General features: G+C 40.5%; 2 protein-coding genes across 6 annotated transcripts in view; one reads left to right on the top strand and one right to left on the bottom strand.

Moving 5' to 3' along the window:
* Positions 1 to 13,203, bottom strand: part of greb1l (GREB1 like retinoic acid receptor coactivator) — a 46,103-nt gene extending 32,900 nt beyond the window's left edge. For all 4 annotated transcript variants that reach the window (XM_084368111.1, XM_084368114.1, XM_084368113.1 and 1 more), the window contains exon 1: positions 13,107 to 13,203. The gene's annotated coding sequence lies outside the window, so the exon portion shown is untranslated. The remainder of the gene's footprint in view (positions 1 to 13,106) is intronic.
* A 4,222-nt stretch (positions 13,204 to 17,425) lies between these two features.
* The window catches only part of rock1 (Rho-associated, coiled-coil containing protein kinase 1), a 30,435-nt gene continuing 22,409 nt past the window's right edge, over positions 17,426 to 25,451 (top strand). For both annotated transcript variants that reach the window (XM_084368025.1, XM_084368024.1), the window contains exon 1: positions 17,426 to 18,287. In XM_084368025.1, the coding sequence (XP_084224151.1) occupies positions 18,195 to 18,287 (93 nt within the window). In that variant the 5' untranslated portion in view covers positions 17,426 to 18,194. The remainder of the gene's footprint in view (positions 18,288 to 25,451) is intronic.

The following is a 25,451-nucleotide window of genomic DNA, read 5'->3' as shown; positions in this document are numbered from 1 at the left end:
TGTTTAGACATGCAGATTAAAGCGGCAATGACTAAACTGTACATTTCAGGAAGGAAGCTGATCACATCAGACTCACCAAGTAGAGTATTAAATTTAAGATGTATGAGCTTAAAAGTGAACAACTTTAGTCGAAATTACTTGGCAATTTTGAGGTCACCTTTGTCAGATTTTACAGTGCAATCAATTAATCGATTTGTTGCTAATTATCAAATTAATCCGCAACTATTTTGACAATTGATTGGTTGGAGTCATTTTCTTATTTAAAAAAAGGGCTAAATTATCTGACTCCTGTTTCTTAAATGTGAATATTTTCTTGGTTTCTTTCCTCCTCCACGACAGTCAACTGTTTCAATGAATACATTAAAAAAAAATGGAGAGTGCAGTCAAACTTTTGGGAATGGAAGGAAGCTTGAAAACACCTCTTAATTGTTTATTTGAGTTAATTGTTTTGTCTATTAAACTTAACAAAATAGTGAAAATGAAGTATTTTTCAGGGTAATATCTAACCAGCTGTCCTAAACCAGTTCACTTTACCAACATGTATTATTGTTGCTTGGAAACTCACTGGAAAGATTAATCAATTGGTAATTTTTGTCTTTCTGAAAGTTTTCAATAAAGCTGACTGAAACGATGTTGCTGTGAGGACATTTGCAGGTTAAAATGTTTCATGTTATTACATTGATTCTTAATTAAGTTTATATAATCTCTCGCCATCTGTGAGTGATTGTTCTAAAAAAACTGATCCAATATCCAGTTTCCTCCTGATTTCATCCTTTGCAAAGTTAAAGTTCAAATGCCAAATCTAAACTGGTGACCACATAAATCCATATTTTCATCATTTCACCGTGTTTATAGGCTGTAAGAAATGTTCCATCCTGATGGCCAAAACAAAAAAAGTCAGCTCTTTGACGACGTGAGCGCTGAGCACAGCGATCGCTTCTCATGGCTGTTCCCCCTGATAGAATAAGTGAATGAAAGTGAAGGACGAGTGACAGTTTACAATGCCGTTCATGACTGTGTAATAAAATGGAAGGCCTGTCAGTGAACCCAATCTGCATTTTACAACGCTGCCGGGTTGAACGCCAGTTCACCTAAGTCTGAACAACAGGGAGAGACACAGGACCCTAATGCATTTATGGACTTATTCAGGGAAGCCATATTGAATAAGACAACAATGAGTTCTATTTCATACTGTAAAGCTGTCACGGGGCTGTGGTCAAATGGTGGTCAATGGTAAAGGGCAAGATGAGGGGAGGGGATAAAAATCTTAAGACTTGAGCACGATGTTAACCGGACTCGATGCATTCTTTAAAGATTTATATTTTTATTCTAATACCCTAACCTTAAATGAAATTATGGTCAAATTAAGCTAAATATACATGTATCTGTATCTGATCCTTTTCTGACATAAAAATTGATCCTCCGCCATCAGCAGAGCTTCTTCTAACATCTGGTCCACACCTAATGGCTCATCCCAGAGTAGATCTTTGATGATGGTTGACCAGGCCTTGTCCCGGCCATAAACTGTTGTTTAGACAGCCCTATTTGTTATGGGGTGTAAAAGGAGAGCCATGGATCACGTTGAGAGGGCCAACACTATCAAAACATTGGCTCTTATCAGATGACAGAGCTAGCAGAGGGGTCAGGTTCTGTTTCCAGGAGCTGCTCTCCACCCTGCCTCCACATCACGTCAGTCAAACGGAGGTTCAGAGGTGATACTCATGGGGGATTTCCGATGGTCATAGCCTACATTAGAAGGGCTTTGTGTTGTTTGACGTTTTTCCAGATCCGTACCGACGCGTCACCTTAGTTTTTACCAAAACAGACGAAAGGAGATTGCTTATAAGCTTTCTCTGAGCCCTCAATCAGCTTTACAGCCTTCTTCAGCAAATGAAAGTGGCCCCTGCATCATCACGTGACATAAGCGTTGATTGTTGGTCACATGATAACAACAACCAACATAGTTTTGGCCACACTTCGTGCATATGCGTAATATTCTCCAAGAAGGTTTACTGGATAGAAATGACTTAATTTAGTTCTAATTAGTGAGTATTCTTAAAAAAAAAAAATACTTAAACCTGACCAAAAATTAATTAATTATTTGTTTATTTTTGGAAGAATTATTCTCTATTTGTTGAGCTGTATGCACAACTACAAACACAATTGCTCTAGAGATGAAACAAATGAATAGATGAACAACTAATTAATACTATTAAGCACTTTTAAATGGAAATAAAAGCAAAATAACTGTGAGTTTCATGTTCTCAAGTGTCAGGATTTGCTGCTTTTCTTTGTCTTAACAGCATCTTGGGCATTTTTTCAGCTGATTGGTCTAAACAAGAGATCCGAAGAAAGGAAACTGAGATGGACATTTTTAACGATCGATTAATTCATTAATTGAAAAATTAGCAGATGAATCCATTATCCATTAGTTGCAGCCCTACCCCCGACGCAGATAAAGACGTCCTTTATCTGCGTCGAAAATGTTTTAGATACCTCTAATTATTTTACAAATAAAGGAACAGACATGAAAGGCAAAGATACAAAAGAGAGCAGATCCACTCAAAGTTCAGTCAAAGTGCTTCCTTGAAAAGTTCCCACCACTGACACACTAACTCAATTTAGCCACGCAGCAGCACTCATGGAGAGGACATAAGAAAGAGGTCTGTTGTGTTTATCAGGCGTCCAGAGAGAGATCCACCTTTCACAATAGGACCTCTCCTTTCTTTTCCTCCCTGAAAAAAGTCTCAGCCACCTTGAATCCATTTGAGTGACACCGTGACAAAGAGGCTTCTTAACGTCCCGACGAAGGCGCCTCCTCCTCCTTCCCTCCAAACTTCCTTACCGGGCGATCAGCTGTATCCATCATGCCCCCTCTTCCTGACCCCAGGCGGCGGCACTGCTGCCTCAGCAGCACCCCACCCCCGTCGCTCTCCTGCCGCATCTCGTCCATTACCCCCCACCCTCCCGATTAATAAGCACCAGGTTGCCGTCGGTGACAGGACCCACACTTTAAATCCCATCAGTCCTCCTTACTGCAGCAAGAGCCACAGCATCAGCAGGACTCTTTTTTGTCTTAATGGGACAATGGAAGCAGGGCCATCCTTTGTTGAGAGCTTGACCCCACACACAAACCTTGCTGATGAGAAAAAGTGACAGTAAACCTATTCAGGTCTGTTGCACTTCATCCCGCACTGATCCCTCTGAGAGATGAGATACTTTACCGACTGGCAGATGTGACAGTTAAGACAAGGCTCATTGGACAATGTGGTTGACCAGGCGGAAATAACAGCTAATAAGATACTCAGGTGACAAAAAGATTGACATTTTAGATGATAAAAATAATATAACAACGTGATTTCAAATGTGTTCCTTCTTGCTGCCACCCCATAGAAAGGAAAATGAATCAGTATCACATTATTCATCATTGGGTCACTTTAAAGTGACTTCCAAAATGTTCCTACTTAACAGCCTCACACCAAACGATGGATAAAGTGACATTTATCAAACGTCAGCACAGAGAAAGCTCTTCCTGCCAGGTATTTTTGTGTTTTTGTCTTGTTGTGTAGCGTTCTCCAATTACTCCGGGCTGTGTGTGATACATGGGCTTCTGTTTATCTTCATTTTATTTTCTGAATTCAGTGCCAGCACAGGAAGACATTAAACACACCTAACGTCACTTTATCAGCTTAACATCTGACTCCCAACTCTATTATTACAGCCATTACTGTTAAATTCAGCTGTGCCCTATAAAACAACAGCAGATAGGGACTAAATTATCCATAATTAGGTAGAGTTAGAGTATGTTAGAGTGATAATTCATTCCTTCATTGTGGAACAACCCGAAAATAATAAAGTAGAATCATTCTAACTATAATATATATCACCCATCACAGTTTATCATCTTGCAGCATAATGGTCGCATAACTGCCCATTCAATTTAAGGCGACAGCCTGTGACTGATTAGCTTAGCTTAGCATAAAGACTGGAAATAGGAGGAAACTGCAAGCCTGGCTCTTTCCATACATAACAAAATCCACAAACAAACTCCTCTAAAGCTCATACAATGACAATCAATGTTTTAAGGGCAGCTGTTTCCTCCTGCAGTGTCTAAGGTTACAATTGTGTTGTTCAATCCACAGTAAGAGGGCGAAAACAGCATAAACATGCCACACGGCACATGAAAGTGGACCATGTGTGGTTAAAGCATCGCTGCCGCCAGGGAACAAACGCAGATCAAGTCATTGCAGGTGAATATGTGCTCAAGTATTTTATATATTTCTCATCACAGCGTGAGATACCGGAAGTTAGCGTTTCATGTGTAGTGAGTGGCAAATCAAAGGAAAAAGTGGCATAAAGTCACACTGAGAACAGCTAAAATGCTCCTGGGATGGATGAACACCACTCTCCCAAAAGATACTCCTTTCATGTGGTGTTTTTAATAATGATGGTTGAGAGCTCCATTAAACAAGCTCCGCTAAAATCTCCAAACGCTTATTCACAAAGGCCGTGTGCATATTCACCATTCAATAATGCCTCATTACCTGAAAGGAAGCTGCATTTATGTACTGTTCCGGTTGTGCTTGAGCTGCTAATGTGCACAGAGAATGGATGAAAAGAGAGAATAAGAGAGAGAGAGAGAGAGAGAATGACCTCTCCTGCCACAGAGGAACGCTGAGTCCTCGCAGCAGAGGGCCGGGTCTTGGTCACCGTAGCCTTGGACAAACTGTGACAGCCTATAGAAAAGCCTTCTGCTGCAGAGCCTGGCAGCATCGACACACGCTGACCTTGTGCTTCAATACAAAGAGGGAGGGAGAGCGAGTGTGTGTGTGTGTGTGTGTGTGTGTGTGTGTGTGTGTGTGTGTGTGTTTGTGTTTGTGTGTGTGTGTAGGCAGGGAGATGTGGGGACAATCCATGTGGGCAAAGGCAACGATGCTGCTGTGTTGATGTGGGAAATTTGGCTTCTAGCCTGAGTGTTTCCAGCTGTTGTTCACACGCATCCTGCTCCTCCACAGCAACAACACAAAGACACAATTTGCAGTTGACCACATGGGTAACACTTGATAATAACCATCATTAATAAATCAAACTTTATTTTATAGTTATTTCACTGTTAACAAACAATGAATTGCTTTACAAATCATTGTTAAGCATTTGTTTATTGTAAAGTTGCACTTATGTTTATAAACCTTAATTTCTTAACAAATGGTTTATGAAGCATTTCACTAAAGCTTAATTAGCGATACATTTTCAAATTATTAATGATGGTTATTATAAAGTGTTACTTTCCATTAGTAAAACATAATCATCACCAATATGTTAGAAGCCTAAAATCTACTAAAGCTCACATTTGGCAAAAGACGTTACAAACTAGAGCTGCAACTATGAAATCTGGCCTGACTAGGTGACCGGTATTGACCTTTGAATATGAATGTGTTATGCTGTTTTGGGGTCTGAGATAAATGGAAGATTGGAAAATATGAATGACATCACACACACATAACCGCATAGAGATGCCAAAACTTTCCAAAACGGTGAAAAACAGGAAGCCTACACACCAAACCAGCACGTATGGTCCAGTCAACAAGGAAGAACACACACACATACTGTACATGCATGAGCAAATATGCACACACGCACACACAAGCTCTGGAAGGATGACTGGAAGTTACATGAATATTAGGAAAGGTATGGAACAATGAGGCAAAGATCATCGTCACATTTTGGTGACGGTCCAGGTCATCACTATGCAACTGTGTAAACAGATGAACAGACTGTGAGGTATATAAATGCTTGGTCAGTCCAGGAATAAACATAACCCTCTTTCTACAAACCAATCAATTCTTAAAGGGTAAATCCACCAACTTTAAAGATTAAAGTGTGTTTACAGGTATTGGGGGAGTACTACTGCATATGTGAAAAAGTTGCTGCTGAGTTGCTGAATTGCATTGTGGTAGGGCTCTGCACTCCTATACAACTGTTCGACTCAAAATGGATACAGCACAACCAGAGATATCGGCGTTTTATTCCACGCATTCTTCTTGCTTTTCAAAACCTGCAGTGCCTACATTACCCACAATGCACCTTAGCCACTGATTGACATCACTGGAGGCAATTTATCAGATTACATGCAGCTCCCTCTGGCTCGACAAAAGGCTTATACTTTGCTTTCCACATACGCTCCACATACGCTCCCCAAGACAGGTATATGTGCTTTTAATCGGGGCAGACTGCAACACTGAACTTTTCACTCTACTGTAGACACAACTAGTTGTATACTGAGTTAGTGCAATATGCAGTCATACTGTGTCTCTACTTTTGAGTATACAACTAGTTGTCTCTATAGTAGAGTGAAAAGTTCAGTGTTGCCGCCTGCCCCGATAAAAAGTAGTAAATGCAGACAATGATCACTGGTGTGTCTAACTAGCATGTTAATCAATAGATAGGAACCCAGTATGACGATGAATCATTCGAACAATGTTTGTCATTCCCCAAAAAGAAAAAAAAAAAGAATGACCCTTGTAGCAGAGGCCAGAACAAAGAAATCCAATCTAAAAAACCATTAACTTTCCTTCAGGCTTCTGCTCTGTGATCCAGCCAGCAGCACAGCACACACCGTACTCTTTAATAAGAACATGCACGCTGTTAGCAGTCATTTCTGGCCAGGACTACTGTTCATGGGTTGGCATCTGCACGCACGCAGGAGGGGGGGGGGGGGGGGGGAGATACAGCGGTACACCCTGTGAGAACACACTGTTCCACAACAGTACTGTGCCAGAAGGGAATCGTAGCTGGACGCTGTCCAGGTTTCAACGGCTAGAATGAGGATAAGTGTTCTCCATGGAGCCTGCCACACACTTGATGCAATGGAGCCTTGCGAAAAATCCACGCGATTGATCTCAAAAGAAAAAAAAGAAAAAAAAGAAAACAAGGAGAACAACTGCAGACATGAGATGAGCACTTCATGCCACAGTGCTGCTGTGATGCGATGCAAGATGCAAGATTCAGGGACTCAGGCGTCTGGGGGTTATTAGGCCTCATTTGTTTATTACGGCTGCAAATGAAAGAGTTCAACTCGAGGAACAAAAGACTGAAATTCCTCCTTCACCTTGACATGCCATCACTCCCCTGCGAAACACACAAATGCACTCGCGCTTAATGGCGACCCTTTAACTTTGCTCCGGACACGCTTCCTGACGAATGATTAGGGCCACGTCCAGATCCGCTCCATTCGTTTTTTTGTCATTGAGCTTCTTCAACTTTGATCTGGCGGTGGGAGGTCAGAGGGAAAGAGCGCAAATTTGGAGCTTTTAACTTCTTATGACTATTTAAGCTTTGCATTTGGATGCCTTTACAACTACTACGTAAAAGAGCCTTAAAAAGAGGAAGAAGTACCATTACTGTTATAGACAGAGGGTTTAAATAAACTACAGGGTTTGGGTTCACTGAGTCTTCCGGTTAGTCAACCAGAAGATCCAGCGGTGACAGATAAGAACCTGGCCTGCATGTCAGAATAGAGATAAAGATAACTAACAGGACAACAGGAAGTGCCATCTACCGGGGTCGTGTTCCACTCATGCATAAATGTAGACACACACACACACACACACACACACACACACACACACGCACACACATGCACAATTAGCATCCCAAGTCTCCCTTTGCAACGAAGAGCAGGATGTCCAGGCCAGTCTTTTTGGCTGTACTCCTACCTTCCTGACTGTAAGTTCCTTTCATCCATCACTTAAAGGCCACTATGAGAAGGATTTTTTTTTGTTTCAACTTGGAGGAATTTCATCTTCACAACCTTCCCCTTTTCCCCTTCACTCCTGAGCAGGCCGTAAATGCAGAGGCGTGAAGTAGACTCACACCCTGCAGCACAAATTCATGGTCAGGCATTTATTGGAAGAATGGGTTGTTCTAGAAGTAACTTATTCAGTTAACGAGTTGCTCGAATGAAATTTATTCAAAATCCCTCATCCATTAAAAAAAAAAAACAAGCTACAGTTCAGTACTCCTATATTAGCTACATCTTTATTACCAAAATTCGATTCATCTGCCAATTATTTTTCCAATCATTCCTTTAATCTGTAAGGTATTATATCATATATATAAGGAACATGAATGCCCATCAGAAGACTGGGAAAACATGCGATCAATTGATTATTCTTCTTGATTGAGTAATTGATTAACTGACCGATCGCTTCAGCTTCAAACAACAGCACACTCAAATGGGGTACTTGTACTTCGTAATGTAGAACAAAAAGAAAAAAACAACAACTGAGAAAATCTAAATTAATCAAAATTAAATAATTGATCCACTTCCTGCAGGTGAAACTAAGATATAACAGCTGACGGTGGAGGGGCTTTGAGAAGGAAGCCCCACCCCCGACCAGAGGGATCAATGCACATAAATGGAAGAGGTCACAGACCTTTGACATGTCCTTTCAGCCGGGGGAGGGGGCACGGGCCTTTGTGAGATTGGCTTTAATGATCCAATTGTCGACTGTGTCATGCACCTTCATACAGTACATACAGATTGTTGCACATTTTCATGCCCCAATCTGCCTGCTGGGGGTTCAATAAAGTATTACCTTATCTTATCTTACTCCGCTCCACCCTATGCACACTCAACCCTTACGCATGGTTTCATTCATCGAACCGTCCAGCCACAAGTGTGAGCTTTGGATAAAAAAAGAGTTGCCCCGTATCTCATTTGCTGTCCCCATTCAGCCGTCTTGTTTTCGCTTCATTCACTCCCACATCTGTTTCAACCTCCTCTCCCATCACCTCAAGTCCTCAGCCTCCCCTGCTCCTCTCCTTATCTGAGCTTACCCTCCCTCCTCTTTCATGCTGCATTTTTTTTGAACAGGAGTTTGGTCACTTAAAAAGACCAAGGCAGGAGGATAAACAAACCGCTTTCCAAGATCCTCCCATGCAAGAAGCAAAAAAATTACATGAATCTAATGTTCAGACTTTGGATGATAAAAAGCGGCTCAAGATAAACATTAAAGTAAGATATTCAAATGGCTGCTTTTGAGTAGAAACAAATTTGGCCACGTTTCTATCTGACTGGCATGAAAGGTAAACATAAAACCAAGGCACTGCCATTACACTCTGTGAATATTTATTTATTTTATAGACACTGCAAGAACACGGTGTTCCTAGTGTTCCTGACCCTCAATAAAAGAGGACAGGTTAAAAGTTTACAGCCGTCCAAGCAGAACACATCTGGCTCTGCAGATCAGCAGCAAGATGCTCCTTCAATTCACATAACTGAATGATTCTGACTCACATTGGCAATTTTAGTGTGAAAGCAATAAAGATATTTTGTCAAGAATCGTGAAACATATTTCCAGGTAGTGAAATGAGGACAAAATTTCTATGTGATTTGTTTGTGTTTGGCGTAAACATATGATTTAATAGTGTTGGGTGTGAAATGGTCTCGTATATTATTTGGCAGTAGTGAATGTGGGCACTACATAAAATGGAGCCAATTCTAAATATTTTGTATACTACCGTAGATGAACAGTACAGTACTGCATCATATCAGATGAGTTTATCATGTGTTTTTATGTAAAAAGTAACTTAGCTTTAACTATAGCTTTCAAAAAAAGTGTTTACCTCAGAATTACCAAGTAATGTAGACTAACTTTTTAGTTCATACAACTTAAATGTAATAGTCTACTTTACTCAGTAATTCTGAGGTAAACGCTTTCCTGGCTTTTTTAAAATGAAGTCAACTTTTGAAATGTACAGTCCACATTAATATTACACACACAAAATGTATGACCTATATATGAAATATAAGATTACACACAACCCTGAATGAAGCAGTTTGAATTAGCTTCATCTATAACGTTGAAAAACAACAAAATGTACTTTTCAATTGTTTTAAAAATAAAATAATGTTGCATATACTCATTTAGAGGCCATTTCTTTTATAATGAACATGTTTAATTTGATATCTTAGATACATTTTGCTGATATTACTTACTTGTTATGTAGTTAAGTAAGGGAGAATTTTAATATCAGCATCAGTCCCCAAAATCAAGTATTGGTCGGGCTCTCGTGTTTTGACGTTGCTACAAGTATCTGATGACTTCCTCTGCTGCTGGTGTTTGATTATGTCGTTTCAGATCATACTGTGTGTTTCTACAATGATCATCTGTCTGTCTATACCAACTTGAGTGCGTGCCATGAGGAGAACTAGTCAAAGATGCTCCTAGCTTCTGCCTCAGCAGACTGATGAATGACAGCTATTTTGAAGAACACCTGTTTTCTGGGTCCTCTTACATCGGACTCAAAGAATAAAGTGTGAAACAATAGCGCTGATCTCTCTACTTGGGATTTTATCCCTTGTACCATCTGTACTGAGGATCAGGGAGGCCCACAATCACTAAGACGTACCTCTGAAGAGATCAAGAGGAGCATCTGCCTGCTTTTGCTGACTGGTCCCAGTGGTGTTTTTGAGATCTAAACTGAATGATCGGTGAGGGTGTGTGACATCCTCAGTGATCAATCTTCAAAATGATATGATCCGGAAGCCAAAGCAGAGACTGAAACCTCTTTGTCACAGACTGCATTGGTAATCAATTCTCATGTATGCCTTTTTGTTATGACACCGAATACAAATCTGAGCGATCTATCACACGCTAACTTGTCATAACAGAGAGTAAGGACGATGACAACCAACAAAGTAGAGCGGAGGAGGAGCATCTGAGAGAGGAGTCCTGACGTGCACATAATGATAGAGAGAGAATAATGTGAGAAAATTAATCAATCTGTTACCACGGTGACAATTTGCCTTATACGTGCAAATAGTCATCTGTCCACAGCTTGGTGGAGCTTTTCCATACGACAAATGACAAGTTACATTTTTAGAAAACCTCTTTGCCTAACAGCAGGTCTTACGCCAAAAAAAGCAACTGTGAATGAGGACCATTATCGATAGAACAGTACGGTCATGTCCCTTCATTTTTATTTAGGTGTATTTCAATTTGGTTCATCTAATTTACTGAGGAAAGCATGTGCGTATTAAGCGTTGAAGTACAAGTTCACACAAAAATGAAAACAGCGTTCTCCTAAACAACTGGAGTAGATGGGGACTTGTTTTAAAACGTACAAAAAATATAACAAACATAAAAATGGCTCCATAGAGCTTCTCTCTGGAAGCCTAAGATCCCAAATTGATTTGAAAAGATGTTATTCACACCCTCGATGCATGGCCGAGCCTGTGCACCCTCCTCAGACAGGGTGCACGCTAACGCTTTTAGCCTAGCAGCTACGGTGAAGATTTCATCTTAAAAAAGGGTGTAAACATCTCTTCAAATCAGTTTGGGATTTTGGAGCTTCTGCAGGCTTGGATTATGCCAGAGGAGCTGTTATTTTACATTTTAAAACATCTACTGTACTTTTGTACAGTTTTTTAAGAGAATGCTGCAACGCTGTTTTGCTGTGAAGCTCCTGTAGTGTTTTGTGGACTACAAAACTTCACCCGACTTTTCATCAGGGGGTCAGTAAACAGTGACTTTACACATATCGATTAATTTGGTCGGAATTTGCCATTTTCAAAGTTCACATTTCTGTTTGCTAAACCGTACCCAACTCCACTGCCAATTTACTGCTCTAGTTTAAAAATAAAGGTTAGGATGCTGCAATCACACAAACAAAACGCCCAGTGCCAACAACCCCTACGCCTCACGGCCTTCACAATGCATCATGGGGACGAAGATGTCTCCTTCAAGGCTGAAGAGGGGAAACCTGTCCGAGCGCAGGAGTCCTGTCACGGAGGCCTTACTTATCTCCTCCTAGATTAAGTCCCAATTGTTCGGCGTGAACAAAGGCAGCCAGTGAGGAAACCACCCCCCCAAGGGCCAGATGGTCAGCGTTCAGAGCCCCCTGACCCCTCCAGCCCTCGCCCTCTCTGACAGGGCTGCGCGTGCTCTAAGCGAGACGTGCCACCCAGCACATTCACAACTCACGCTGCTGTACAGAGATACTACACTACCTGGCATAGGAGTTACAGAAGACAACAATGAATGAAATATGCAGTTAATGGCAGCAATTGGCAATATTTCTAATCATGCATGCAAATATTTGAAAGCAAAAATGGCCCTGGATGAGAACTTGATATATAAAAATGTTGCTTTAACATGAACATTGGCTCTCTGCTTCTTTGGCTTTGGCTCTCTGGCATTTTTGAGAGTACAGAAGGGGGGTAGTGGAGCCAAGAGGAATGCAACCTTTGGGACATGAAACATGAGGAATGGCAGATTAGATGCAGTCAAGACAGACTGGTTTGCCTGTCATTACAATGACAAACCACCAAATACATCTCATGGTCCCTCTTATCTGATAGGTCTTTATCTGAGCTGCTGAAGCCTGTTTCAACACTGAGCCTCAGGCAACTGCAACAGTGTTCAACAAGAGAACTTAAATTACTGGGCTGGTTCCAGATATTCTTGACATGACTTACACGATGATTAATCAGCAGGATTGACACTTTCAGAGATGAAATAAAATGCGATCGTCTGCAAGATAATACAAGATTCATTACTTGACTGCTGATCCAAAATAATCTTGAATCTTCTTTTTGGTCCCACAGAAGTTTGAGTTGCACACTGACGCTCGTTTTGTTAAATTCAAATGATAATTGAGCTATTTGATGAAGATCAGTGGCCGAGCATCACTGACAGCCATGACACTTGGCGAGGCTTGTTAATCAAAAGAAGAAAATGAAGAAAAGATCAAATAGGTTCAGGCTATTCGTGCAATATTCTCGAGCATTCAAACAGGTCCACTGACAAGACAAGAGTTGATCACCTATAATTTCCTCTTTCACACTTTAATCACCCCTTCCTATAACACATATGGGTAAGTTTCTCCAGCAGTAGCTTTAATGCCAAATCAAATTCAATGACGAAACAAACTTTAAGCATCTGTTTCAGCCTCGGACCGAAAACAAGCTGCGCGCATCCAGGACGACCATCCTCCGGACAGCGTCAGCAGCCCTACTCCTCGTTTATGATCGCTAACACGTTTATTATGACATGCGAATCAAAGCAAGAGTGAGGAAACGGAACAGCAGCATGCCCTCCTACCTGTATCCACACGAAAGCGGGCCAGTATGTGGGTAAATTTGCGTCCCTGGCTCCAGTAAACACCACCTCAGCTGCTGCTGCTGTTGCTCGGCTCGCTGTGCTCTGCCACAGCTGATCTGCGCACAGCCGAGGAACTGCCAGCTGACGTCAGGGAGTTACTGTAGGCTACGTGCCGTTTGGTTCACATGGACGGAAGAAAAAGTTCAGTTCAGCTTGTTGCTGCACAGTCAGAGGGAAGAGTATAAACACAAAGGAGGAGGAGGAACATCTATCTATCTATCTATCTATCTATCTATCTATCTATATGTAGGAATACATAGCCTACACATACACACTGCATATTGCACTTGAAATGTATACTACAATGTACATTTGACATCTTCTGTATATTTTTTCTTATCTTATTATTTCATATTATTAACGCTTTGACTTGACATAAGCCTACATACATACATACAAACATACATACACACAAACATACATATATACATATAAACATACATACACACAAACATACAGACATACATACATACATATAAACATACACACACATACATACATACATACAAACAAACATACATACATATAAACATACATACATACATACATACATACATACATACTTACATACGTACAACTGTACAACCATACAAACATACATATATACCCATATACATTCATATTTACCTATAAACATATATACATACATACATATACATACATACATACATACATACATACATATATATATACATACATATACATACATACATACATACATACATACATACACACACACATATACATACACACATACATACATACATACATACACACATATACATACACACACACACATACATACATACATACATACATACAAACATACATATATACATACATACAAACATACATACATACATACATACATACACTACTCAAAATTAGTTAGGGATATATGGGTGCATACATGCATGTGAATGTATATGCAAAAAAAATCTAATTAAATGTGTCACATTATTTTTGGGGACCAGAAATATTCACAAAATACACACAGAATAAACCATCAAGTTAAACAATAAAATATCCCAATATAAACTAACTTTGAGTAGTGTTCATACAAACATACATACATAGATACTAGGCCTACAGACATATATACGTACATGAATAAAAGATTGAATTTTAAATTATTGCAGTATAACTTGAAGGTAGTATGGTGACTGACTGTTGACCTTGATGGACATTACATGGACTTGTGTTTCAAGTTTCTTGTATAGGTTATAGTCTATATTCTTCATCTATAAAGCCTACAAAACATACATACAAAATATACATAATAGGCAACTATATGTTATTACAAAATTATTATTAGCCAGCCTTCACTCAATATTTTCTTTTGAAACTGTAGATACAGTCTGTACCTGTATAAAGTTTCTACAGCACATCTCCCACTTATGGTATTCAAGGTTAAACATCTCCCTCTATGGGCAGAAATACAGAACTGGGGCATCGAGTTCAGGTTCCACTATCAAGGGCTAAGTTTTAGGGAATCCATTTTTACAAAAAAGAAAATATCTTTACAAAGTGATATTACTAAAAATAGGAAGCACCATTTTATGAAGAGCACTTGGCAGCAGCTTCACTTCATATTTCAGTGCCATAAAATTCAAGATCATGTGCCTCGAGTGTGTGAACACAGTGGAGTTCTTATCATAAAAGTTGTACAACACCGCCCTCTGTTGGATGACATGCTGAATAATGAGAAAAAAAGAGAAAATCTTTCCAGTTATATGTTATTATTAAATAATTACACGAAAGATAGTTACACAGCAAGTCTAGATAGATCACTCTTAACCATGCAAGAGACCAGCTGCCATTCCCCGGGGAGCAACTGACAGCAGGTCCTAGAAGCACTTCCTGATCATCATGTGTTCATTCAAAGAACTACCTGTGTGATCACAGTGGACAAATATACAGTCAGTAGGTATCTGAAACTAAAAACTTAACTTATCTCATCCACCACCAAGCTGAGACAGAAAAAACACAGGTGACTCTCTTTGAAATCAGGATTAATTTTGAAATCACTGCAGCATAATCGGACAAGATGACGAGAGTATTGTGACCGACTCTTTCGAAATATATCTTTTTCTATAGACCAGTTGTTTCCAAATGGGATTGTTTTGCACAGATATGAATACCTGTGGGCCTTGAGATTCTGGCTTGCCCTTTGAAAGTGTGAAAGCCACCTTGATGGTCACAACATGGAGTCAAGTGAGTTTAAATTTCCTTACTGGAGCTGGTACTCCTAAAATGTATGCTATGACTAACAACCCTAATATTCTCACATATCTTAGAGAATATGGTTTGCTTTAATATTACTAACAGTTAATGCAGGATATTGTGGGATTAGGAAAGCAGATGTAAAGCAGACAGAACAGACAAAAATAGGATAGAATATGGTTGAGAGTCAAGACTATGACTCATCTATTAATCATTTCTTTGTAGAATACATTAGAAAAGGAAATCAAATTATGGCCCATACCAAAAGCACCTATATGTGTAATTATAGACAGAAAGTCAAGATTTATTTATTCAGGAAGTCTCAATGAGATCAAGATTTCTTTTGCTGTTATAATAAACAATCATCACAACACAATGAACATCAACATGGCAACAGACACATCAAATCAATGACAAATTTGATAAAAAACAAAGGTCAGCATGTATAACATTAAAGCCCCGTTGATGGAGTGCCTCTAGCTTCAGTTTTCTGCATGGAGCTGGAAACCAGCCTCCCCTAGTTCGAGATGGTATGAGAACATCTTAGAGAAAACTGATCCTGTGATAATGGTTTTATGGTTGTTCACTTTGAACCCAACTAAGGATGATACATTCAGACAGCATGACCTTATAAATTAAAAGATAGGTATGCTGATGCCTTCTGGGTGTCAGTGATGACCATCTGACCTTTTCATGTAACTCACAGGGGTGAGAGGGGTGAACAGCTATCCTGGTGTGAGTGGCAGTGTGATAAATACAATAGCATGGAAAAGGGTAGAATACAACAAAACAGAACAGAATAGACTATTTACAGTAATTATGGTTCAGAACCAAGAGCATTTCCAACCCACGTGGATTATTTAGACTAGAGTATATGCTTAATAGAACACAATTCAGTTTTGTCTGGCTGTCAGTATTTAACTGTTTAAAAGTGATGTGTAGGGACTTTTGTATTTGATTGAGAAGAATTTAAATAAGCTTATACAAAGTTGTTTGTTTTTCAATCACATTTATTTAACTTATTATTAATAATTATAATGCAAATGAATTCCCTTGTCATACTTTTTGAACAGGTAAGACAAATTGGTGGATAATATCATTAGTTGATGCACTGATATCTTGTGTTTAATATCTATAAAGACTGGATACTGCACTTGAAACAGCAGTATCCAGACCTTAACTAAGGACTCGACTGGACTTGACATAACACAACCTATAACTGCCCGAGAAAAAATAACTTGGGACTTGACTGAGACTTGGAAAGGAATAGAATAGAATAGAATAGAATAGGAAATAATAGAATTGAATACACACACACACACACACACACACACACACACACACACACACACACTGTATATATTGTATATATAATTAATGTAAATCAATCTTGGTGTTGTGTTTGTGTTGTTATTTGTTGTGTTCTGTCCGAGTGTTTGGACAGATGCTTTGGCAACATTGTTGTTAAACTTTCATGCCAATAAAGCCCCTTTGAATTGAATTAAATTGAGAAAAGAATAGATATGACTTGACAAAGACTTGGAATAGAAAAGAATAGAAAAGAATAGAATAGAAGAGAAAATAATAGAATAGAATAGAAGAGAAAATAATAGAATAGAATAGAATAGAATAGAATAGAAAAGAAAAGAAAAGAAAAGAATAGAATAGAAGAGAAAATAATAGAATAGAATAGAAGATAAAATAATAGAATAGAATAGAATAGAATAGAATAGAATAGAATAGACCATGCTCCAGACCAGAATCAAGGGAAGCCTATCTGTAACCCTTATTGACACGTTACATCACTTTCACAATAGAATAGAATATTTGAACTTGTGTAAACCTTAACAATAAATAAATACAACAATAACACAGATTATCTCAATGTTTTCTTGTCCTCTTGGTGTAGCTGCTCAGTGAGCTCCTTCCCTCCGCAGTGAAACCTCAGTGAACAGCAACATGTTGCCATATGTGAACTCTTTGAATGCGCCACGACAGGGCGCATGCGCAGTACTTGACATTTTGAAGTTGCTTCTCCGGGCTGTTTGAACAGGAAGGCGGACATGTTGGTCAGGCTGTGGGAGAAAATCGGGCATAGTCTGCTGTTTTTTTCCGAAAACTAACGCACAGAAAAAACCCGATGTATGTGTCTTCAAACTGAGAGTTAAGGCCGTGTGGACGGGAAACAGTCGACAGTCAATGACAGAGCACGGGCTGCAGCGGAAGGACTGCCGTTAAACGCTGTAACGACTCCGCGTTTAAACTGATCGAAATTTGGAAGAAGCAGAAGTTTTTTTTCCCACCACTTCTACTTTTGAGCTGTCAGATTCTATTGTCGTTTTCTGCAGGGGCCTGGCACAGATATGGGAACGGGCCCGGACTAACCTACCTACAAACTGTGCTTTTTGAAAGAGACATTACATTTCAGTTTTAATTGCCTTTTGTTCGGATGCACCAACATTTTAAGCCCTTATCCTCAGTGGCATCCTGCGGAGGCTGACTAATCTGTCGCCGCATTTATCTTTTGCCACTGAAGTTGTTTGTCACTCAAACTGGGAAAATACCTTTCGACTCTGAAAATGTGGCTTTTGTACATTCAACGCAACCTTAAACGTTTCATCGTCTGTGAAAGCTCGAGGAGAACGATGTATTTTCTCTGAAGTGCGGTGTGAAGTTTACACGAAGAAAGGAACATTTGGCTAGCTAGCTACCGCTGGCTGCTAAAGCTAGCTAGCCAGCCTCCTGCCTCGCCAGTGAGCTGTTTTTGTTCACAACTCACCATTGGGACTGAGTTTAACAGCAAAAATGACTGCTAGGGAAAGTATGGAGGCTCGATTTGAAAAAATCGATGCCATGTTGAAGGACCCAAAGTCAGAAGTAAACACGGATTGTCTTCTGGTAAGTTTGTAGCTTGCTAGCTGGCTAGGAAGCTAGCGAGTCAACCATTCGGGGTCAGTCTACTCCTTGGAGCAGAAATTCTTTCCGAGACCAACAAGTCGTCTCAATTGTCACTGAAGGAATGTGCTGATATTGACGCCGACAGGCCAATTAGACTCACGCTTAATCAAGTTCAAACGCCTGTGTGTGTGATCGCTTAATGTATTACGGATACGGATATGCGAAAAGAAAACAATCAGCCATTTGAAACTCTGGTATCCTACAATCAAATACTGTATAAAATCGCAGTCAAAAACAACTTAACTGTCATTTCTAGCAGGTGGATTGATATGTCACGTTTATATACTGTCAGTACTCCATAACCTAGCTTCAGTTAAGGAGTCTACCTAATTAAAAAGCAGTGGTAAAACATACTGACAGGTGGTAACCGTGTTTCAGACACACTTTGTCAGATTATTATAGGCCATTGCTATTAAATCTGGATTTCCGCCCACCACTGATAATGGTTTGTGATGTCACTAGTGTGCCTTTTTAGATCATTAGGAAGTTGGTGGTTAGGTGTGCTGTTTTGTCTAGATTTACTTATCTGAGCTTCATTTTGAAGTGATAGGCTGCCAGCAAGCCTGTTGCAACCTGCAGGCCTCCAGCTGCATCAGTACACCTGTTGGCTGGAGTTAGCTCTGGCTGCTTCCTGTCTATGGGCGACAAGTCTCGAAGGGACTCTGATGTCTGAGGAAAGAAGGCGGCTACTGCCACGTGCTAAACCCTAAAGCAACACCTTCGTAGAGTTTTCTTACGTGTGCCAATCCCAGGAACTGACTCACCAATGGAGTGGATGCCAAGGGGATGTTGTTGTGTCAAGTGTTTGTTGATATCAGAAGCCTTTTCGACTTGGGTGACTGTGGCTCTGTGTTTTCACAGGGATTCGGCTCTTAGTGACTCGCTAGTGCAGTTGCACTCGGATGTATAGTGTGATGAAATTAATATTCATGTGGGTAATTGGATGGAACATTTTGACCTGAATTTCCCGGGACTGACCTTGGGACCTACTTTTTGTGTTTGCAAGTGTTTTTGCCTAGGGTTCATTGCTTTAACTAGTAAGGTATGACTAGTAGTTCTGTGTCCCTGTACACAGTAGTTTCATTGTAACCTCGCATGTATCTTGTGCATACACAGTCACGCTCTTTGATGATTAATTTCTGTATCTGGATTGTAAGATATGGGACATTGCAGCAGGCAGACCTGCCAAGAAAAAGAACATCAGGGAATCTGTTTTGGGAAAAGGGCTTGTACTTAAAACCCTACCCACACACCCAACTTGGAGTATTTATGTATAGGCTGCTGTAGATAGTCTTTTGAAAAGAAAACTTGCTTAGTCTCCGTGACCTCCCATCCTGTTGCAGAAAGAGGCAATTAAACTCACCTAAAAGTGCACACACTCTGCATTTTTAATGGCAAAAAGCTGTGGGGACTGTTCCTGCTGGCAGCCACACACACAAGGGTGTTGTTCCTCTCTTTTCCCCTTTCTGCAATCTCGCCGGATCAATGAATGGAGGCCTTTTGCTGAGGCTCTCTCTGCCACCATGCAACTCCACCCACAGCTTAATAAAATTCCATGCTAATCAAATAACCTCTTGTCTTTGACTGGCCTGGAGTTCCCTGTTCGTCCCCAAAGCCATTCTGCAACGTCTGGAGAGAGTTGAGAGCAGGCAGGCAGCTCTGAGGTAGCTGGGTGTGGGCTCAGCTCTCTACCCATAAACCAAAATTATGTGGACTGAAGACTCATGTTTCTGAATGCCGTGAATCAGGACATTTAACTCATAGAGCAGCCAACATGCTTGGCTATGAGTAATAGGTTCCATCATAATGCACAATGCAGGCCTTTTTACTGGCCATGTGTCTGTACCTGAGTCTTGAGCAGGCATTGCTTTCCAGCCCTGTTGGGATTATACATTTTTTCCCATAGAAAGCCTGGTCTGTGTTGTGTGATGGTGACATTTGGCCTGCACCTTACCACTCAGCCCTGGGCTGCCCCTTTGAGCACAGTATTCCAAACCTGTCGCCCTTATCTTCACCCCCTAAATAAATCCTGCTAGGAGAGAAGATTGCCTTATCTCGATGGATTGTCCCCTCCCCAATCATTGTGCTCTGGGCTGGCCTCTAAGAGCCAGCCTGAACGGACAGAATTCCTGACATTGTCATGTGAAAGCTCACTTTTATAAAGGGTCTGAGCACTGTCCATATATCTTTTTCCATTGGTAACAATCAACGTCTTGCATCCAAACATTTTATCAAATGAAATGTCTGGATTGAACACGATCACCTTAGTTTGAATCTCTGAAAGATAGCATGGAGGAAATTGTGTGTTTGTCAATTTTCATATTGACTAGACATGCCTGGTTGCTTTTTAACTTGGCCCTTCAGTGGTGGAGTCTCTTCATCATTTGGTAAATTCAAATGGTTGAGTTGATGTGTTGGAACTTGTTTTGTGAGGGCTTTGTCTCTGTTTGAGATATATAAAGGCCTCCTGGCACCGCCTTTGTTCTTACTGTGAATTTTGGGGTGCATTAGCTTCTCTGCGTTTTGATCCCTCTTTCATCTGTTACTTGGACTCTAAATCTGTAATAAGAGTAATTACAGGAAACTGCAAGGCTGGTAAACCAGATTTGTAGACAGCGATAGACTGCGCTGCATGTACATGTTAGGATGGATGCTCTTGTATTTGATGTGATTTAGAATATTAGTTGAATAGGCTGAATTTGCCAAAATAACAACACTGTAAGAAGTGAAGTTTATGTGGTGGATCTTTTTATGGTATTATGGGAGTGTTGTAGCCATGAGCACATTCACAGATGACGACACACTTGCTGTATTAACTGAAAGAGATAATAAATGTGTTAAAATCACATTTGCAGGTCAACACCTGCCAATATTTTCCACTCAAATTCAATTTCAGCCCTCAGCGATATCTGTGTTGACTAACTGAAGGAGGTGCTCATCACCACTTATGTCATTATGAATGGTTGAAGGGTTTTTGTGTGGCAAAGAGGCTATGGAATGAAAATGGCCAGTGTGAAACATTTTACTTCTGTTAATTTTTATTCTTTCACCTCCAATTATGGTCTAATTGATCCAGTCAGAATGTGGCATATTTTCTATTTCAAGCCCAGTTTAGGCATGTAGAGGAAACGATGATATAGCGAAACCAGGGTCTACTGAAGCCTGGCCATGAAGACCTTTTTTACAGGCAGACAAGCAGTCGTAGCATTCTGAATTTGAGCTTTGAGAATGATTTTAAAAGATGATTTATTGGGGTGCATCCTAATTGTCTTGCATAGTCCAGGCTGAACTTGAGTAACAGCCATACTAACTTGTCTTACCTATGTATAGGTCCAGCCCTTGTTCTAGCCACCTTTTGCCTTTTAGTGGACAAAACTTACCTGCAAGGTGTTGTCCAGACTGATAATGCAACTATGGTCTGTTTTTGGTTCTAGACTCAAAACAGATTTGCATAGTTTTGACAGAAGGAAATGAGTCAGTCAAGAGGTTTTCACTGCATGACACCACTCACACTTTTTTTCAACCTCATTTTCTATAATCTATTAATTTGAAGCAATGCATGTGATGCCCATTATCATTCTTTGAAGAACAGTGCTGGTTGTTTTCTTTGTTTACCCCGGATAAGTGCCGCGCATGTAATTTGCTCATACTTCACATGAGTTACGACGATTAACTGTAGCGCACTGTAAGATCTTACGTTGATATACCTTCCAGGCAGCCATTGTTTTCAGGTTACGCCAGTGCTATTTTTAACCTTGCAAGGCTAAGGTGCACTAACTCTGAGGAAGAGTGACTAAATTCTCATTGTGGTGGATTATCTACTTAAATCATGTTTCAGTTCTCTGCAAAGTGTTTATCATAACGTGCTGCTGGAAGCAACAAAAGCACTTTAATAACTTTTGGTGTACATTAGAAAATAGTGTTTTGTAATCTGCAGTTTATGTACTTTATAGTTAATGGGCTGAAGTATTTAAAACTACTAGTTTGGTCCCTTTTAATGATATAAATTACAGCCACTGAAAAACATGTATTTGTGGCCATGGTTATTGTCAGCATTTGATCCATCCCTTTTGTCAGAAAGGTTCAGGGCTGTCGGTTGTAAACTGCTCCCCTCAGCTATTCAGCTATGGGAACAACAATTGGCTGAGCTATTTGTAGCTCTGCATTCCCTCAACTGACTGATTATGTGCAGGAATGCATACTTAAATGATCCAGTCTTTTAATAACGGACGCTTTTGCCTTTGATTCACCCACTGAACCTCACAGCCTCCTGCTTTTCTTTAATCTCATTTCTTAAGGGCTACAAACCCAGTTAGGTTGTCCCACTTATTAAAGGCTCTATGACCCCTTTCCAGTGAAGATGGTCAAAGTGAACCAAGTTGAAGTGTGGTAATAAGGTGGTTATTTTGTGAGGGGTGAGGTCAGATATGCTGGGCAGAGCAGGCAGGTCAGCAGAGTTTTTTTTCTTGAGAATCCAGAGCTCGGTCAGTGGAAACTCGTGAGTGCTCTCCACTGTTGGAATAACTCAATTATATTTTGACATGAAAGCGTTTGTGACAGTGATTCTCGCTCACTGGGACCTCATAAGGAAATGGAATGCCCCTGTTTTGCCACCCCTGGGTTCACTGTCACTGCCATTTATCCAGTAGAGTTGTTAGATATGCAGTCTTTCTAGGTAAGTGGGATTTCCTGTCAGTAGATGTTATGTACAGCAGTCGTGTGCAAAAGGAGTTTGGACCAAGTAAAAAGTGAATCTCTGTGGTGGATTTCAAAGTGCACCAAATTGATAAATCCCAAAGTAGATGGAGATGCACTCCCTTAGATTTCTATCTCACACCTGAAAGTTAGCAGCGTGGAAGCGTTGTGGTATTTCATGCTTTGAATGGTCCACCGGTTTGTATGATCATGTACGTGTTTACACGGCCGCAGCCTGCAATGGAACTGCTTTTATATTTGCATGGCAAACTGAACGGCTGTCTGCACAATTGCTCACATGTGGAAAGCATATTGTCTTGAAGAGGTGGCAGAAAAGGAAGTGAGAAGTAGGGCTCGACTCAGGCCAGTCCACATGCCTTGTGCTGGCATGCAGAAAGGGATGATGTGGCTGAGTCTCCCATGGAAATTTTAACTCAGACTTTAATGTCTGGAAAAGAGCTTGTGTGTGTCTGTGTGTGGATTTCTCTCCCCTAAAGCTTAAAGAAATAATTGCCATATGCAATGTTAACCACTAGCTTGTGCGTCTTCTAGAACTGTACATTTTTTTTTAACATAATCACCACATTTCATTAATGGGGTGATGAGCTGGTTTTTTGTATTATTATTAGTAATCCCAGCAATGTGTCGCCCTCTGGCTGAAGCAGCATCAGCAGAAATAAGATAACATGGAGTCCTGTGAGCTCTGGTTTGTTTTCCCAGCATTTTTTTTCTTTTCCCAAGACTGCCACATAATGAAACATACCCTGTGGACTGCTACCGCCCAATGCTTGTAGCACTGAGTGAATTGTATGCGTGGGTTTGCTCTTAATAGGGTAGGTGGTTGGAATATTGTGTGTATGTCATGTTTTTTTCAGTATGTGAACTCAATTACTTTCTAATTTTGCTAAATACTGTCATACGGTTTTGCATGGTTGATTCAGGGTTTACCCTGTAGTGCATATGTGTATCTCAGAGGCCAAAGGCTAGCTTCACATACATTTATTATTTCTCATCCTTTTCCGTTTTGTGCGCCACATTTTTTTGTATCATTGACGCCTTTTCCTCTCAGCAGACAAACTCCTGAGCCCTTGGAAATTTCTGAGCCGCAACAAGTGCTGTAGAAGTGCTTATCTGGGAACACTTTCGCTTCTTGAAATTACTAGCTAAGAAAGAGCTTTGTCAGTGATCCTAGACCGTCAGCCTCATATTTGTTAGCGTAGCCTGGAGTTGATTTTGGGCTGAGCCATTTTGGATGCTACTGGCTGCTCCATCTGGGCCAGCGGCAGAGTGGTCTGATAGCTTGAGCCAGATAGTGACAGATGTTGTTTGGTTGCGAACCCTCAACCTTGATGATTACAAGGTAGTCGGCGGAGGTTGTTTCGTATTTACATATTGAACCTGATGACCCTGCCTGTGTGACTAAATCCTGTGAGATGATATACATTTGACTACAAATAGAGATTATGCCATATTGTTTCTACTGTGGTAGCTATCATTACAAAATGACATATGTCTTGTATTAGATTATTAGAGTATTTAATCTATATTGCCCACTTTGAACAGCCCACTTGATAAAATCCCCTCTCTGAGCAGTTCCTCTTTCCATGAAGATAGCTGACACCAAAACAGAGATGCAAATGCTGAGATTCAATCCTGGGACAGTTCACACACCCTATGCTACACACTGACTGCCTCAAATTGCTCATTTATTGTTGCACAGTTCCTTAAATCCACCTTTTTCAGTAACGTGCAGTTCTTTTTCATGCTACCATGTGATTTCTGCCTTACTAAACCTGGTTCTTTCATCAGACTGGTATTTCAGTACTCTAAAAAGACTCCTAGCGTGGCCCTCTTCCCATTTTCTTTGTTTTTTCCTTTATTTGTTCTTCTATTGGACTAGCCAGCCCCACATGCACCAGCCGTCCACTCCCTCCTCCTTTCCGTCATACTGTAGTGTTAGGCACTAGTGCTGATTGAAAGTAAGGCTCACTATGTGACTCTGTACTTGGGATGGATTTTTTTCCTCCCTTCCTTCACTTTTTGTTGAGAACTTGTTTGGCCACATACCTAAAATAGCTCTCTGACGTGTACAGTCCTGTTAAGGAATGTTACTGTGGCTGTCCAGAGTGCTCTGCGGCAGGAAGTTATGCAAACGTGCATTGCTGAGCACAGAGCCTTGTGATTAGGGTCCTGAAGGACTCGGTTCTCCAAGTTTTCTTTTTTTTTTTTTTTCCAGTGCTGGCTGGCTGGATACTGTATGGCCAACAAGGCCCCTGTTCTCTCCCAGCCTATGGTCTGTCTTGTGTAAATTCTCCTTCCTGAAAGTCGACTTATTTTTTAATTTTTATTTTTTAAAGCTGAGTAGATGATGGCTCCCAGCTCTGTTGATCACAACCTACCCTCTCATTA

Source organism: Pagrus pagrus (assembly GCF_965226575.1).
Source record: "Pagrus pagrus genome assembly, chromosome: 12".
NCBI lineage: Eukaryota > Metazoa > Chordata > Actinopteri > Spariformes > Sparidae > Pagrus > Pagrus pagrus.
Note: the sequence above shows the minus strand (reverse complement) of the source record. Positions and strands in the feature narration are given on the sequence as shown.